Below are 18,109 nucleotides of genomic sequence, written 5' to 3'. Positions count from 1 at the left end.
CAAGAGGATCCACTCTCCTGGTGCTTCTCTCTTTTGAGGAGATCTCAGCTAAACTACAGGTTAGGCCAGCTGGAGGGTGAATGTCTACCAGTTTGATGAAGCTCCCAGGTCTGTGAAGGAGGAAGGAGCCCAAATGCCCAACTCGGAGCTCCCCTTCCCAGAAACAGCATTTCCTCAAGAGCAGGCAGAGGACTTGGAGGGGTAAGAGGAGGAAGGGAAGGAAGAAAAGGATTTGCAACCTTTTACCTGAAAAGCCGAAAGAGGAGACAAGGGCTCCCTGCAGCGCCCAGAGGAGACAGGGATTCACGACGAGGTGCAGGGGACGCGTGAGGGGCATCGGCCACGTGAGCTGCGTGCGGCCATTCCCCACCAGTCCTCCAAGCAAGCTACGGCAGCAAACGTCGCAGGGAAGGGGAAAAGCAGCAGAGCAGACAGTGTGCCCGGGGGCTGAGGACAGCGGGCACAGGAGTGTGGCCCGTCTGTTTGAAGGAAAATTTGGCAGATTGCCTCTGGGCTCTCCCCCAGGACAGGGAATGGGCAGGAAAGGGGGAGAGGATAAGGAAAAGTAGGGAGTGGAGTGAGGGGGAAAGAAGCAGCCAGAAACAAGTTAAGGAAAGGTGATGTGCTTTGAGGAAGCGACTCCTTAGGAGAGAGCCGCTGGGAAGCTCTCTGCCAAGGGGCCAGGGAGTGGGACCACAGGGGTTTACAGGACATGCCCAGGATGAACCAGCAAGGCATCCTCTGCGGGAGGAGGATGAGCTTTGCTCTTGAGCATATGCCCTGGGAAAGGCAAGGAAAGCCAGGAGTGCTGAGGGTGCTGGAGGCGTTGGGTTCCCGAGATCAAGAGCTGCTAGCTGTGCTGACGCTGTTTCAGAGGGTCGCTGCCCCTCAAATCCTATGTGTGGTTAAACGCTCTTACACCAACTAGCAGCCTCTTTGCTCCCTCCCTCGCCCAGAAGCATGCCCGCGTTGTATGCCCCCCCCAGCTCTCCTCTAGAGACATAAACTTCATCTTCACGTTATCTATGAAAGAGTATTTAAAGCCAAAACACACACACACGCACGCACACACAAACACATAGTTACACACACATACACAAACACGTTTTCTTGTCTGCCAAATATCAGCTACAGTGCAATTCTTAAAGAGGAGGTGTCAGTCCTTGTACAAATGGACATCTACAGAAATATATATATATAAAATTTAAAAAAAAAAAAAAGCTCTCGACAATTCCTAAACATCGGTGGCAGCATGCGTCACTGTAAATGCTAAAGCCGGCTGGTTTCCCTAGTAGTCTCTGCATACCTTGTTCATTGTCACTTGTTTTGAGGGACTCTTCAGACCAACTTCTATTGCTTTTGGCCTCTGACCTTTTCTTGGTGTGCCTTTCTTCTGTGAAGTCTTTGACCTTTGCAGTGGCCTCTGGCTGAACAGCCTCAGCTAAATCTTTCCTGCTTTGCCGGCCCAACTTGCCGGACGGGGATCTCTCTGGTGACACCTGCTGCTCCCATAGTTCCCTAAGATGCTGCAGGTGACGCTGCTTTTTGGGATGGAGCCCTGTTAATTCAATGCACACCTTCAGGTTGGTCACCTCATTACAATTGGGCTCTTCTAAGTGGTTAGAGGAATTGTTTGTCATTTCCCTCTCAGGCCAGTCATCTAATGGAAAAATAACTAAAAATTAATCAAAAAGCCCCCTCAACTTAAAACAAAAGCTACATTTCACTTTCGGGGCATATAGTCTCAGCTTTACCACCACACTATGCATTTTAAAGGTTCGCTCATTAAGGGTTACATGCACTACAGTAACTTGCACTGCTGTGGCTACAGTGTCCAACGACTAGTGCTTTACCCTTATATACCAAGTTTTTTATATATACATATATATATACACACATATGTATACATACATATATATACATATATATAATTTTAAGTGAAATGACAGTGCTCACATTAGTAACTATCAAGTTCAAAAATGGAAACACATTAAGCCAAAGGGACGTTCCTTTCACAAGACATTCCTTGAGAGAGACCAAAGCAAAATGCTGTCTTACCTTTGGAGCTCTTCTTCTTTTTTGCTTTTGATATAAGTTCGTCCTGCAGTTCATCCACAAAGTTTTCATTTTGGCTGCCATCATTTTGCACTCTCTCACCAGAGTGTTTACGCTTCCTGTCCAGACGCGGACATGGATGTTGGCCAATACCTTCTGTTGGCTGGTCTTCCGCTTTTTCATATAGAGAATGTCTCTCTAAGTAACATTTCTCATCTGAGAGATCTTTTTCCTCTGAAGTTTCAAGAAAGTGACCTTGGTTGTTTTCTGTACTAGTAAAGTTACCTAAAAATAAAACAAACAAACACCACAAGACCTAATAAATACAAAACAATTCATTGCGAGAAAGCTATGCTCTCTGATCTCTTCAGTGTCACCTCCATCATGACTTACAGCCCGTGAGGCATGCAAATAAACACAAAATTGTACTTCGGAATAAGTCTCCTCTGGTCAGCCTAAGGCAGCAGTTTTCTCAACAGTTAAGTACAAAACCCCCAAAAGCGCGATACTTTGTGCTGTTTTTACATCAATTTAAGTACAACATTCACAATACTTGTATCCATAGAAACATCACAATACGCTTTTTAAAATAAAGAAACATCTTTAGATATTGAAAGCACGAACCTTTTCAGAAAGCAACCTCGCCCCCCAAAACCATGGTAAGTAATAATCCAAGCTCTACTTTGTTTTCAAAAATACCTTCTGATGATAATAAAGTATTAGTCTTCCGCTAATTCCTAATCCTTCCCTAACTTCTCGCATTGAATTGCAGATTCTGACTTAAAAGCGTTCATCCCTTCTCCTGGAGATATAAATGGGATATGGAGCACGCATACACAGACACGGGAATACCACTAAGAATAGCTGTGATATTTTGCAAAAAGCACTACTTGAATCCAAGGTTATAAAAAGGCTTTCTCACTTCATGTAACCAGCCAGTCACGGTACATCACATGATCCTTGTCACCTCCTTTTAAAAAAGACCTCACTTTTTTCAGGGAGTATTTCCAGCAGGAGCGAGCGGGTGAGCTTTGAAAAGCTTACTAGAAACTAGTCTGACAAAGTAGCCGCAGAAACTCCCACGTTGCCATGCTTGCCCTAACTCCACCTTCCCCTCTCCAATACTGTTCCCCCAAATTTAGAGACAGCTTAAGCAATTTTAAATGGATGCTTGACTTAAAATCACACTTAATCATCATCTTGAATGGGTATTTTTTCTTGGGTTTAACCAAACTAGCCGAGGCACAGTTAGGCAGATGTGCAGTACAAACTGCAACACAGTTAATCAGCTTCCTACTTAAAATTCTCACAATCAAGTTGGTTTTCCCACGCATTTTAGCCCTCCTGGCTGACCAATACTCTTTCTGCACATCTGCTGCTGTTTGGCAAACTGTCTGTATACGCTCCGTCCTACTTCCCCACAGCTCACTGTCCCTTTTCCTCTTCCTCCTCCTTGCCCTTCCTCCTTTTCCCACTTTTCTTCCTGCAAACACATCTGCTGGTTTCCTAACCAGACTCCTGACAGCTCCATTTCCCTTCCCTCCCCCTAATCCTCCCCGTCCTTACCCAGCCTCCTCCCCGGTACAGCCTGGCCTTCAACTTGTGCTCTCCCCCCTCGCCAAGGCAGACATTGCTTCCCTGCAGCCCCCTCTCCCCTCCTGTCCCCCCCGAGACCCACCACACCAGCGCCCAGGCACCGGCAGCCCCTGGATGCAGCCCAGCTCTACCCCACCTTATCTCGAGAGCACCTTCCTACAGCTCTGCCAACACCGTCTGGTTTCACAACCGTCCTTGAAATACCTGTTGTCAGCAATGGAAGGCTGGGGGTGGGCAGGGGGGACGGAACTTCTCTGATGAGGTTTTTCTTCACCACAGCTTGGAAATGGCTCCAAGTAGCACCTAGGGGTCTGGAGATGTTTGCAGACACCAGAAGACACCCCAGCATCATTTTTACATTGCTTGGGAAGCTGCCTGCCGGGCTGCTTTATAAAACAGCAGAAGATACTTGGCCAAGAAAAATCAAAACAAAAGTTGACTTTTTCCAGGCGAGCGGGATGCTCAGGCCATTCTGCTATTTGGCGATGCTCCTCTCCGCAAGGCCGTCTGGCCAACACCTGCTCCCTTCAAGACTTTTAAAACTCATTTTGTCACACTTCTTCCAGCCAGCAATGCTGACGTGTTCCAGAAAACAGGTATCTCAGCTTACTATGACTGTGCCTCTAAATCGCCAGTGTCCCCCCGAACCAGAATGAATCTGGCAACACCCTGCACTTGCACATCTGGCGTGAAGATGCTGCCCAACAGCTGTACCCTATAACCACACCAACAGCACCGGCAGCCCTGTTTCACACAGCATAAAAGAAGCTGGACCAGCCACGTTCTAAGTATCACTTTAGAAATGCTTCTATCGGATTTCATTTTACATCTTTAATGCAATCTGCTATTTTTCCCCCTTTCATAAGGAAACATTATACTTATACGCTCAGTTTCCCCGAACAGCTCAGGTAAGGGCACTCTCTGCCACGCTCCCTCTGTTTATAGCCTTCGCGTCTCCAGCAGTACTGGCAGCTTCACACCACGGTTCACGCTAGATCGGGACAGCTTTCCTGCTCCTAACACTGCCTGGCCTGAGAAAAGGCAGGCACATCCTGACCAATTCCCAGAGAAGCTTTCGCAGGGTCAGAGGAAGTAGCAGGCTGGGGGCGGGGGGGTTGATGGTCTTAATCTTTGGGGCTTGCAGGAAACAGCAAGCTAATTCCAGCCTGCCACCACCAAAAGCGACCTGCTGCAGATTAATTCCTTCTCAATCTGCAAGAGGACTCGGCATGGGGATGCCGAGCACCACTTGTTCAGACCGTCTGCGCTAAAAAATAAAAAGGACGGGAGAGACATTTGCTGTAACCTCGCTAACATTCGTCACCGTTGCTGTTTCCCCGGGGCTCCACGTGCTGCGGAGAGCACCACACGCCTACTGAAGTTTATCCAAAAAGCTCTCACTGCCAGCGGCTCTGTGACACCTTTGCGCCTGCTCTCCGGTCACATCCGAGAGGGACCCCTCAGGCGACCAGAGCTATGTCTCCTCGGCCGCTGAGCCAGAAATCCCTCTTGAGGACTGTCCGCTGCGCATACATCTCTGAAATCCGTCCCGCTAGATGCGGTTAAGACCATTAGAGGAGCAACATCTCCGCACGTTAATCCAGGTTGTGTAATCATCCTGCACTGACACGGGAGAACAGCGATGGTGAAGCCGGGGAGCCGCACGGGACGCATCCTTGCCCATCTGCTCCGCCACCGATGCTCCCCGCCTCTTCCACAGCCAGATTTTTACCGCGAAAGGACAAAGGTCAGTCGCTGTTCGGGACACGGCGTTAACCCACCGGCTGTCAGGCTCTCCACGCAGCTTGCACGGACACGTCACGCGCCCAGAGGTTTCTCCCCTTGGCACAGCGGTGACCGCCTCACGGAGCACAGGCTCTATTAATATTTTACCACCGGATTCCACTCTGTCCTCAAACTATTTTGCAAGCAACCCAGATCGGACACGATGTCTCCCCAAATTAAGACGTAAATGTCAACATGAGGCACAACAACATAAGCATATCGTGCATGCCCAACAAGGACAAGAAGAATTTACTTGCCTTTGTTCCCCCCCGCCCCCCGCCATGTATCTACAACATCCTTTTCGCTGCCCGAGGAAGAAAACAACAAAATACTTGGGAGTTTTCATATCGCCATCATTCAAACAGTGACGAGGTAGCCAGAAACACAGGATAAATAGCAACACACCTCTACCGAGTGAGGAGATTAAACTCTTAAATGTGTTCCTTCCTCAAGCCTCCAGCACTTGCCAGTCTCACACCAGCTGTGAGAACCAGCACCAACAACTCGAAGCATTTCTCACTGTCCTACCAAACCAGAAACAAGGAAGAATTAAGAAGATGCTTCTTCACATATGCTTTCTGCCTGAAGCAGTATCTCCTTACTGCACGGGTTACAATCTCACGAGAAACAGTTACACGCATGTACGCACAAACACGCTACCCAAAAAAACTTTCCCTCATTTTTCCATCTTCCTGTTGCTGTCAGCTGCTTGAGACCAGGCCCTCCCATGTGATGTGAACAAGGAAACACATCTTAGTGTTTAAGCTGCGATTCTTTTGTTCAAATAACATGGCAGCTAAAAACAGCCTTTCCTCTTCCCTGGAGCAACCTCTCATTGAGCTCACTTATGCAAGGCACCCTTTCTTCATCCGAGGACAGTAATGACTATCCAAATGCTAAAACCCAGTATTCAGCATGGAGATTGCAACAACAGTAAGAAATTCCGTAAGTCACCTTCAGCATCCAATTCTGAGTATCCCACGGGGCAGAGGGAACCCAGCGGATTTCATTTTTCCCTCCAAGTACCTCTGCTTGGGAGCTCTCCACATTTGTTTCCTGCTGCGCAACCCTACCGCACCGCACAAACTAGCAACCGCCATTCCCCCTGCACAGAGTTTTGTTCCCCCCCGCCCCTTCTTTTTTTTTTTTTTTGCACTATGTCCCATAGCAGGAAGGTAATAACTGACCGGAGCAAAGGACATGTTTACTGTCTCCATGTTTCATTCGTTCAGGTACATGCACAGCCCAGCGAGAAAAGCAAAGCAGGGGATTACCATGCAAAGGGACACCGGCACCTCGCTCCGAGGCTGAAGATCAGCTCTAAAGGCTTTGGCACATTACACCATTTACTTTCGCACATAGAAACTGCTTCAACTTTTTCCCCATGACCTCATGCCTTAAGATCACGCTTTTAACATATCAGTTTTTATTTTTCCCAGCTAAGGCTTAAACGGGCAGTGTCTTCCTCCTAGAAAATTAGATAAACGGGTTAAAATCACACTCCCCGATCAAGAAATTCACAGCTTGTAGAATTTATTCAATCTTTCACACTCAGGTATGATTTTCAATACTGCTGGAAAAGCTTTGTTACGAACTGACATGCGATCATCACACGCCTGTATTGATGCGCGTGTCCGTGCCAATAGCTTAAATCACTTGATCTCTGAACAATCCTATGAGTCATGACATATGCATCCCATAATTTATCATGTTTGTGCTATGGAAATGCACTGGAGCAGCATCGCCTCAGCAACATTTACAAGTCACCTTGGCAACAAAGCAGCTTCGCGGCTGCTCTCAGAATGCCCGGCAAAACCTAAACGAGATGGGAGAGAATTAAAGCACTTCTGCTTTACTCCTTGGCTTTAATTGCTCATTAATTAGCTAACACGGCTACCTCCCTTACATCAGGCCTTTAAAAAAAAAAAAAACAAAAAACAACAAACAAAAAAACCCCCAAAACACCCCGAACACCACCTTTTTTTTTTTCTTACCCTTCTCCAGCAGGCACAATGAAGCTTAAGGAGACTCTCAGTACGGCAAAGCCATGCACCACCAAGTCAGAGGAAAAGTTTAAGGAATCAGATATTGTGCCTTCGTTTGCTTCCAAGAAAGTCTGTACACGTGCTACACAGCTAGGAAAACGAGCAAGTCCCAGGGCAAGCTAAAAAAAGGAGTTTCCATCCCATCGGATGCCTCTGTAAGCATCACCTGCCTGTGTTATTTAGCCGCTTGTTGTTGTCGTCGCACTGGCAGATTTAGAGGAGCCGAGGAGGCGAGCAGCTGCTAGGGCCCCAATCGGCTCCTGCGCTCCACGCCAGGCACGGCTGCAGCCGCGCCGAGGCGGCAGCGGAGGAGCCCCGCGAGCCGGCTCCGTGCCACAATCACAGTTTCGGTTGCGGTTTTCCTCTTCCCCACCGACACTGGGCAGGTGAAGCGCTCGCGGCGGGGGTCATGCCTAACAGCTTGCCCGTTTTGCTCCCGAATTCCCCGCTCACGCACGTAAAGGCACGCCGCTTTGCTTTTAGCCAGCGCTGGACGAATGCTAAGTAAAACGAAGCGAACCATCTTTTCAGCAGCAAGATCGCTTGCAGGAGGCAGAAAGGGAAACGGAAGAGGTTGCAGACCATCAGCTAGTTCCCATTTGAGAGCTTTAAAGCCAAACGCACCAACAGCGTGGTTAGAATCTGGAGGGAAAGGGAAGGCAAGAGGTAAGTCGCCCTGTCTCTCGCTGGTGCTAAACGAAGGGGAAGAGCAGGCAGAGCGCATCGCCCCTTTGCCAGTCGCTCGGCGAGAGAGGCACCAAGACCGCCGGCAGCCCAAGCCCCACCAGAGCCCAAGCCACTACACGAGAGGCATTCGGGAAGCGTGAAACTTGGCCTCCTGATTTATCGGCTGCTATCCCGAGGGGCAGGAGGTGAACCACCATGATAAAAAACTTTTACCGAGAACTGAATCTGTACCGGTAAGTACTGGTGGCTGTACGGCCGGGCATACGGAAGAGGAGCTCCCTCAGCAGAACAGATCTGCGCTTTTAGGAGTTTAGACATTCGGCCAAACTCTGAAATAGCCTGTTAAGTCAGAGCTAATTAGAAAAGGAGAACAACGAACTAACATAAGACTGAACATACTCTCCAAGCTTCCAACAGTTATTTAACAGTCTCAAACACATTTTAGCCAGCAGATTCAAATGCCGGACACCTCGCTAAATGATGAATTTAAGGACGCACCGTACCATCAGCCTTTTGCAAGGATCGGGGGGCAAGTGTTTCAGCAAACAACTATGCTCTACCGCTCTTCCTCCCCGCAGCCCCCCCGAGCAGCATGCCCCGCTCCCCCCGAGCAGGCTCTCCCTCCATCCCCTGCGCCCATCCCTGACCCGCAGACCACCGTCCCCCTCTCCCCGCCCCAGACCCACCTCGCCCTGCTGCCAGAGCAAGCTGGCAGGACCCGGCGGCGGCTGCTGCTGCTGCTGCTGCTGCTGCTCTTTACACTTTCCAGCACACACAGGGTGGGATTTAACAGAGGAGGTCACCGTGGTGCCCGGAGCCCTCCGAGGAGCAAGGGGGGTGCAAAGGGGGTGCAAGGGGGAGAGCCGGGGCGCCTGCCGAGCTCTCGGCTTTAGCACAGGGACCGCAAGGGCAATGGTGCCCTCCTCCCTCCTGCTGCCTCAATACAGTTTGGGGAAGGGAAAGCCTGCTCAGCTTCCCGAGGCTCAGCCTCTCCCCACCCTGATACCTTTTCCACTTCCACGATTAAAACTTTCTCTTGCTATTCTACCAGGCTGATTTTTGTTGAGGCTGTTATTTCAGTGACAGCAATACCACAGTAACTTGATTTAGGTGAGTAACCGAGCAAGTACGATTGACCAGCATGCTCTCCGCCAAAAGCATTAAACAAAGACCAGAACAATAATTCAAAGTTATTAAATTGCCTGAATGAAATTTTCTACTAGCCCTACTCATGAATCTCCACCGACGGAAGCGCACACTTAACCACCGAGTTACACAGCACACACGCGCGCACACACACGCATGACACGGTCTGCAGCGTATTTCCTCTTGTTTTGCAATACTTTCAGCGTAGATTTTTTTTTCTGAGTCATTAAAAACAAAGTAGCAGCAGGAGGAACTGATCCATTCCTTAATTACATAGGTAAAAGAAAAAAATTTGGGAAACTGATGGAAGCCAGATGCTTACATGAGAGTTCCAAAGAAAAAAAAAAAAGTGCTTTTTCTTGCATACACTAAAAAACCCTAATACCACTTGTTTATTTATTTTTAAGTTTGTCTTGCTTTTAGGGCAGGGTTGCTAGCACACATTTTCCATAGCCCTCTGATACCTTGCCGCAGCCTGGAGGGAGCAGCCAGCCCCATGGGGAATTTCGCAGCCCCCCGCCTGCCCTCGAGGACCTGCGTCAGCCGGGCGCACGTACCCCGCCGGCCACTGCAGCAAGAAGTCAGCTGGGCAAACGAGCTCCTCACAGTTTGGAGTTTTACAGCCAGCTTTTACGGATAAGCCAGCCTGGCAGATCACGTCCTTTCCCGCTCCCCATCACCCTTCTGTCCTCCATGCTTGCTTTGCCAGGAAGCTGCAATATTGGCATCTCCCGGAGCTACAGCATCTTCAGGAAGCTGAACTCCTTGTTGCCCCTCACTCTCCCCCCACCTCCTTTCTGCATTCAAAACACAGCCTTAGACCTTTGCTTTCACTGGCTGGTGTGGTACCCCATCAATTAAAAGGACGACCTCTTTAAGATAGTAACTTCGGTGACAGTTAACTACCTCCTGAAAAGCAAGTACAACCGTAACCAGTAACTTGCAGATCCCAAAACAAGCAGGGAGAGCACCGGGCACGGCAGCTGCCGTACCTGCAGAGCCTGAGGCCAGTGACTTTCACCAGCAACACCGCGAGCACACAAAGATTACGCTGCCCGCGCAGCTTTGCTGCAAGCTGCCGCAGCACAGAGACACGTACGCGCTTCGGAAAGCCATCTAAATTCGCTTACATCTGTCATTGTCATTTTGGTCAGCAATGGCATCTTCCAGAGCGACAGACTTTGGCTTCTTTTCACTGTTTCCTTTCAAGTTTTCCCAGTCTGCCTGGCTGAATCTGCAGACCTCTGAGTCTTTGGTAGCTGTTTGGCCTTCTCTCTCTTTCATCTCCAACTCTGAGAAGCGCATCATTGCACGCTAGAAAGAGAATTGATATGAAAAAAAAAAGTCTTGCAATAAAAGCTACTTCATTTACCTTACCTTATATGAAAGCATTTCCAAAGAAAAATCAGCTCAAACCCAAGGTTTGAGATAGATAGCTAGGGTAGGAGTTTAACACACCTGACTTGTAAAACAGTGTTCTAGCATCTATATGCAAATAGTCACACAATTCTTTCATATATAAGTATATATATATAAAAGATATATATAAATGTATACTGTATATAAAACAAAAACATTCCATTTTGGAGGTAAAAAGAGACAAAAACAAAAAGAAAAAAAAAAAACAAAACAACACAAAACCGTACAATGAATAAAGACGACCATGGCCCACAAACTTCCCTTTGTGTATTTGGAAATGAAATTTAACTCAAAGGTTTATGTAAGAGTCTAGTAATAAAAATTTGAAGAACTGACCTCACAGTAAGCAGCAGGTAGACATAAAATACTGTCCTCTTGTAATCCTTCCATCTATGTAATTAAAATGGGCACTCAATGGATCATTTAGATAATTTCATCCATTTTTATAAGCATAAACCAATTCTTTTCTTAACAATGCAAAACAATTTGGCTTAACTCATCCCTTCATTAAAAGTAAAATACCTTAAGGATATTCCTATACAGTATCTGTCTGTCATCCCTCAGCATCAACCTCAGTACCGCTCCTACTCTTTCCTACGCGTTCGCTTGGCGCAAACGTTGCCTGAGACCCGCTAATACATGGCTGCGACTCCTCTCCATCAAACGGCACGTTTGGCATACTAATCACAACTTCTGGGTACGCTTTGCTAGCTGGCACTGCAGGCCAGCTGAGAAATTACAGCCATCGCTAGTGCCAAGGTAACATGCATGCCTGTCCGACTCCCCTCCGTAACTGCACAAACATTTCATGCGTACGTTAACATTTTTATCAGATCTTAGTAAAAGCCCTTCCAAGCTTACTAGCGCGTACATACGTAAAAGCCATACATACTACTCTTTACATCGCCTCGCTCTCATTAACAAAACTTCCTTTGCTATTTAAAACCGTTTCTGGCGAGTACGCCCCAACAAAAAGAATTCCTGATTTCCCCACCTGCGTTGCTTCTCTCAACTTTAATACTTGACTGCGACTTGCAACAGAGAATTATCGACAAAAAGCGCGGCGGTCGTTGGACCGCGCGGACTCACCTGCAACGCCCGCTGCTCCCGGCTGAGCTGGCTGGAGTCTGCGTACAGTTCGGTCGTCACACACTTGAATCGATCACCTACGTAGCCGGCAGAGTTTGCAATCCTCTTGGCCAACTTAGACGGCTTGGGCTTCAGTATTTTGCCGTCGGCAGATTCCGCGTCGTCGGCTCCATCTTTGGTATAGGTCTGGTTGGCGTCGATGCTCGGTGGCGCGGTCCCCATGCAGAATGGCTTCGCGTCCTCCTGCACCTTGCCAAAAGCCAGAGCCGGAGCATCGCTCTCGTGAGCGCTTTCCAAGAAAGCGGGCGAAGGCTGGACCGTCACTCTCTCTTTAGGCTGGCTCACAGATAAATCTTCTTTCCTTAAGCCGAACACTGATGAACTCTGGACTTGCTTGAAATTATAGGTTTCATGAAGATCATTATTTCTTCCAAACTCCTCTCTCATTACAATAAAATCTCTGTGCTGCGACGCCTGCTCTACCTTGTGCTTTGTAGGGTCATTAGCCTGATTACTGCTTTCCGTAGCAAAGCCAGCTTTCGTTACGTTTGCTTCGCTTTTAGCCTCTTGCTCGTCTCGCAGAAGATCCGGGAAGAGGTGTTTGTCGCTCTTGGCCGAGTTTTTACCGTGGCCGGAGCTCTGGTGCAATTTCACGCTCTTGTCGCCGGGTACTTCGAAATGCATCTTCCCGCTGCTCTCCAGGAGCTCCGGCAACCGGCCCCGCAGAGCCGGGTCCTCGTAGCGGACCCTCTCGTGAGACCGCGACCTCCGTTCCGCCTTCTCCTCCTTACTGATCTCCAAAGCCGAATGCTGCAGCAGCATGGGGTGCACCATCCCCATCCCCAGCGCGTCCTGGTAGGTCATGAACTCCCCCCGCCCCGCCGGCAGGCTGTAGGGGAGGCCGGGTTTGGGAGCCAGGTGGCCGGGGTAGAGGCTGCCGTTGGGCAGCAAGACGGGGTGCGGATACACGTGTCCTTTCCCGTGGAGGGAGAGAGGGCTGATGGCTATCCCCTCTGGCACCGGGTACGGGAGGTAACTCCTGGGGTAGGGCAGAGGCGGGGAGCGAAACGCCTCGTTGGGCGGCAGGAAGATGGGGCTGGAGGCCAGGGCGGTCTCGCTCGCCTTGAAGTTGGCTTCCTGGCCGCAGGATTTGGCCACCTTATTGCTGTGTTTCGCAGGGGTGGCGACGGGCTGCCCGACGTGCTGTATGACGGAGGCGGTGCTCTCCGTGGAGCTCCTGGCCGTCTTGGCGCAATCCACGTTGGCGTTGGGAGCCGGCGATGCCGACGCCGGCCGCCCCCCAGCCGACACTGTCCCCGAAACGCTGCCGACGACCGCCTCCGTGCCGCCCATCCTGGGGCAGGAGGAGCTCCGCTGCTGCGGGATCACCCAGTCCAGCGCCTTGTTTTTCAGCTGGACGTTCTTCCCGCTCTCCTCGCCGGGGCTGGGACCGGGAACGATCCAGGAGGAGGGCGCCGTGCTGATAATTTCAGGCCTGTAGATGGGGCAGCTGTTCCCGGGAGAAATGGTTTCTTTCTGAACGATGTCGCTGCCGGGCAACTGCGTCCCCCCTCCCGCCCTGCCGTGCACCAGCACCGTCGGCGTCATTTTCTTACCGTGGTCTGACTTGCCGGCGGTTTCCGCGTCGACAACTTTCGCCGACAAGTCCAGTGGTTTGTCGGTGACGTCTTTGGTCGGGGTCTGCTTTTCCAGGAGCGGGGGGGACCTGCCATCTTTCCGGTCGTGGCCAGCTTTCCTCGCATGGGGGGCGGCCGGTGGGGGCACCTCTCCGGCGTCGCTGCCTTTGGGAAGCTTCCCGTTGGAGAGGCGCGAGGGTGGAAATTCGCTGCCGACGTTCACGTAGGACTTTGGGAGGGTAACGGCGGAGGAGGGAGAGGTGGTGATCCTGGGGAAGTGTTTGTGGAAATCGGCGTAGGCGTCCCCCACCTGGGCGGGCAGGGGGAGACGGGGGGACGGCCGGGGCGAGTGCGGCAGCAGGAGCGTGGGGTCCGCCGGAATGTTGGCGGGGGCCGGCTTGGCGGCAGGGACCCGGGGCTGCTTGCTGCTCTGGATGTGGGGGTAGGCGTGCGCGTCGACGGGGGTGCCGGGGCTGACACCCATCTTCCACGACAAGCTCTTATCCGGACAGTGCACCAGAGGCGGGATCGCCGGTGAAGCCGAAGCAGTCGAGAGCCTCATGGGCGACGCCAGCGACGAAGGGATGTGGGGGGCAACGTAGTGGGAGGGAGGCAGGTATAAAAAACGTTCACCGTTCGTACATACGGGCGAGTAAGCCAGGTGCTGCGGTAAGCTGTAGGTGGACTGCTGAGGTAGCAATGCCTTGTACATGTTCAACGAATACTTATTTGGTGAGTCAAGGAAAGGGTATATGGTGGGCGTCGCGCCCTCCATATAGGGGTTTACCCAGGGGACCCTTAGGTAACTAGCACCATTGACACCGAGGGGACTCTGCTTGTCACCCGCAGCTCGGTCCAAACCCAGCGTTTCCCCTGTCGGGACAGAGTTTTTTTGTATTCCAGGTGGTGTTTTGTATATAGCGCTGAAGCCATTCGGGGCTTTTCCAGAGATAGCTGCGTTTTCTACCGCTTCAGGGGGATTAGATTTAAACTGTATCTCTGGATTTCTTTCAGGAGTAAATCCAAGCCCGGCTATCGAACTCGTAGCATCTCGTGATTTTTCCGAGCCGAGTCCGCACAAGCTGGAATAGACAATACTACTGGGGACTCTGAGTCCTTCTCGCATGAGTCCAGACCTGTCCATACTCAGAGCTGCGAGACTGTCAATGCGATGTGCTGTAGTCGCATCCACCTTTACAGAACAAGAAGTATGTTACTTTCACATTTCGCTACAATGACTACCGCTCAAGCTACAGACATGTCAGCATTTGGAAGAGAAACAGTACCAATGCAAACACACTGTTAGTCGTGAAAACGTACAGAGGCTGATGGGGCTGGAGAATGGGAGAACAAGAACCTATGGAGCAATATGTGTCACCACAAACGTCAATACACATCTTTCTGCATCCAAAATTCATCATCTTGAAACAAAGGCGTGAGGACCCTTAGCCCAAGCAGCCAAAAGTGGCCCAGAGACGATGCTTGGTGGCACCGCTCCCGTGCAGCGACCAGCTCCTCAGCCCCAGCCCTGCCAGAGCAAGAGGATGTGGGCTGGGGCATGGGGAGCAGGAAGGGAAGGATGGAGAGCCTCTCCTCCTCCTCCTCCTCCAAGACCTCTCCCTCCACCACAGCTCTGCTCCGGGGCACACGATTCACAGAGTGAGGCGTCTGAGGAGGCAGCACGAAGAAAGGTCTGCCGTCGAATTTCTTCCCTACTCGCCGCTCCCCGCGTACGCTCGCAGGAGAAAACCATCAACTTCGCTAAAACGCTGATGTACTTAACACTTACATGAACTATTCTTGTTACACATGCCGGTACGCTGCGTGACATTACTCATAACGGAGCAAAAGTAAGAATGTGATGTCATACACCACCACACACCACAAAGTCAAAGTCATGTGATTAACGAAATAAACAAACAAATTCCTATTTCACTGTTTCACAGAAACAACTCATATGTGCCCAAGCCCGGCTAGAGCCGCAACAGAAAGGTATTTTAATGATTTCTCCAAATGGATCACGGAATAACACCCGGAGGTGGGAGATGGGGTGGGGAGGACAGGCACGGATTCAGCTGCAGCATGAAGCTATTAACTTCTTACCACACTGTGATTCAGGTGATTTTCTTCCCTCAACTCCAGTCTGCTTTTCGGTGCGTCGCCATCGTTAACGGGAATTTTCCTATTAAGAAACAGAAGCTTACTATCTGAAAACATCCTGCGCATCTCAGATCAGTACAAGATGATATCACCTCCATATTTGGATTCCCCTAGGGAAGCCCCATATGATACCGCATTTATCCTCCTCTGTACCCATGCACAGTGACTACTTTAGAAAGCAGTGACCGTTTGAAAACAAGTATAAAGGGTTTTGACAGCAAGAACACACCGAGCACATCTCAGAGCAGCCTCTTCCAACGCAAGTGATCTTTTGTCAAGGTTTTCTATTCTGCCCCTTTGCCCTTTTTTTTTTCCCACGGAGAGAATACACTGTTTTAAACATACCCTGTTCATGTACCATCCATAAACACTGCCAAGGAGAAAATCAAAACGCACACGCTAATATCATACAAACATCAGCTGTTCCATGCTAAAGAGGGAGCTGCACATCTGTGCCACACCAGTGTTGCAGCACTGGGACTTGTTATCACAGAAAGCACCGATAAAGAATATACCTTAGTGCCAAATTTCAAATCCCAGGGATAAAAATCGCTGACATGCAGCAGAAGGAAAGTTTCAGCTTTACCCAAAAGAACTCCTTTCAATCAAAGTGCTTAAAGGCACATCATCACCTTAAAGCAGACAGGTGATTTCTATGTATTTGTTTATTCATTTTTAAAGGATTTGCCTGTCCTGCAAGTAACAGGTACAAATATTATGCCAAAATAACAGAAAGTGGGGATAGAGGGTGTGAAGGCGGAGTGAGAGGTTTGGCCATTTTCCTCCAGCTTATGTTTGCAAATAGTTTTTCCCTGCAAAGACCAAAAACTTTCCCCAGCTTCTGGGAGGCTTTTCACGCAATGGTGAGAAAATGGGCTCAAAGAAAAGACAGAAGAACACTAAAACCACACCAAATTGGCACAGAGAACCGCAGGCGTACCTGCAGCTTCTGTTCAGTGTCATTTTGCTTTTTAAAAAGCTGGGGTTTGAAGGGAAGAGGACACCGGCCAATGCCCGCGTCACCCCACTGAAAATTATTGGAGACTGTAATTTTAATCACTGAATGAATGATATTCAGCAGGAAAAAAGGTGGTGAGGAAGAGAAATTCACTTGTGGGAGACAGAAAGGCCGCTGCTGCTATTTCGCAGGACAAGCTGTTGGTCCGAAGGCGGGGAAGGCCAAGTTGCAGGCAGGAGCCCCTGTGCTGTATAGAGTCGCCGCAAGAATGCGTGCACTATTTGGTTTAATTCCCCTTCGCAAATACGAAATAATAAATTAATTGTAAAAGCGCGTTTAAAGGCTGCTTTGGGGAGTAATCTCTTTAAAGGGCGTCCCCGCTTCACTGACCCAGGTTGCCTGTTAAATAGTAAATCAGCGGCTGCTCTCCCGCTCTGAGGCACGTCTTGTTTCTCCCCCCCCCAACTCCCCCTCCAAGCTGGGCTGATCTCGATGCAAGGCGGCAGCTATCTGCTCCAGCATTAGGGAAGCGAGCGAACTCCGAGACCTCACGCTGCAGAATTACAGTGTGGCTTAACTTGCCAGAAGCTTAAATATTTACCTGTCTTCATTAATTCCACACATGCGGACCCTTTCATTGCTCATCCAGCTATGAACGTTGCCATACAGGGGAGTTGCAGAAAGCATGACGTCTTCTTAAAAATCGCCGCTTTTCTTCACCGTTTTATATTCTATTAAAAAAAAGAAAAGAAAAGAAAAAAAAAGTTGAGCAGATTTGTCTAGGAGGAAGTGCAAACATCACGGCGGAGCAGCCAGCCTCCCTCCGGGTAATTAATAATGAATGCAGGATTGGTGCGGGGAGTGAGCTGCCTACGTTAACCGCTAAGGGAGATACCCTGCAATAAAGGAGCAAATTGAGGGCATTTATAGGTCAGAGGAGATGGATCTCTTCCCCAGCGCACATCCAGAAAATTAAGAATCATTCCAGGCTATCGACAAATAAAAGTTTCTCCACTGAATTTCATTTGAACAAGAAATGACTCAGCCGGCCCAGTATACACCGGTCCCCTAACCTTCATCTCACGAAGGCCGACCCACGGAGGGAGACCCCACGGGCTGGGGGAACAAGCGGAACTACCCAGAGGCGCTCACAAAAGCCCTGCATGAGGAATGCACAGGAGCAGGAGCACATCGCAAGAACAACCACGTACCGGGTGTACTAGCTACGCCGACTGCTGATAAAGCTTTCACGCGAGGACTTAAAACTGAAGAGACGCTGCTACAGAAGGGATCTAAATAAAAACCTCCCCTTTGGCGTCTGCACATGACCAACTTGGAGAAAGGGGTTAAAAATAGTAAGTGGGTTGGCGAGCTCCCCACCCCTTGATTTGATTAAGCACCGAACCCTGGTGGCTTCTGCATCGGAGCTGCTGCTGCTGCTGCTGCTGCTGCCGCCGCCGCCGCCGCCGCTGCTGCGAGTGCTTTCAGTAATTCAATGATGCCTGCTCACTCCAGGGAAATAAATCATTAGC

The 18,109-nt window shown here is 49.8% G+C and overlaps 1 protein-coding gene across 2 annotated transcripts in view; it reads right to left on the bottom strand.

The window, feature by feature from the left end:
- Positions 1 to 17,264, bottom strand: part of BCOR (BCL6 corepressor) — a 37,489-nt gene extending 20,225 nt beyond the window's left edge. The window contains exons 1-7 of one of the 2 annotated variants that reach the window (XM_075718006.1): positions 17,179 to 17,264; positions 15,563 to 15,641; positions 11,823 to 14,651; positions 11,070 to 11,123; positions 10,445 to 10,628; positions 2,059 to 2,340; positions 1,307 to 1,675 (exon numbers count right to left, since the gene is read on the bottom strand). In XM_075718006.1, the coding sequence (XP_075574121.1) occupies positions 1,307 to 1,675; positions 2,059 to 2,340; positions 10,445 to 10,628; positions 11,070 to 11,123; positions 11,823 to 14,651; positions 15,563 to 15,641; positions 17,179 to 17,264 (3,883 nt within the window). The remainder of the gene's footprint in view (positions 1 to 1,306; positions 1,676 to 2,058; positions 2,341 to 10,444; positions 10,629 to 11,069; positions 11,124 to 11,822; positions 14,652 to 15,562; positions 15,642 to 17,178) is intronic. The other variant, XM_075717999.1, reaches the window with a different exon arrangement.
- Positions 17,265 to 18,109: the final 845 nt, after the last annotated feature.

This window comes from Pelecanus crispus, chromosome 1 (assembly GCF_030463565.1).
Source record: "Pelecanus crispus isolate bPelCri1 chromosome 1, bPelCri1.pri, whole genome shotgun sequence".
NCBI lineage: Eukaryota > Metazoa > Chordata > Aves > Pelecaniformes > Pelecanidae > Pelecanus > Pelecanus crispus.
The sequence above is the reverse complement of the archived record's forward strand: the minus strand, read 5'-3'. Positions and strand labels throughout refer to the sequence as shown.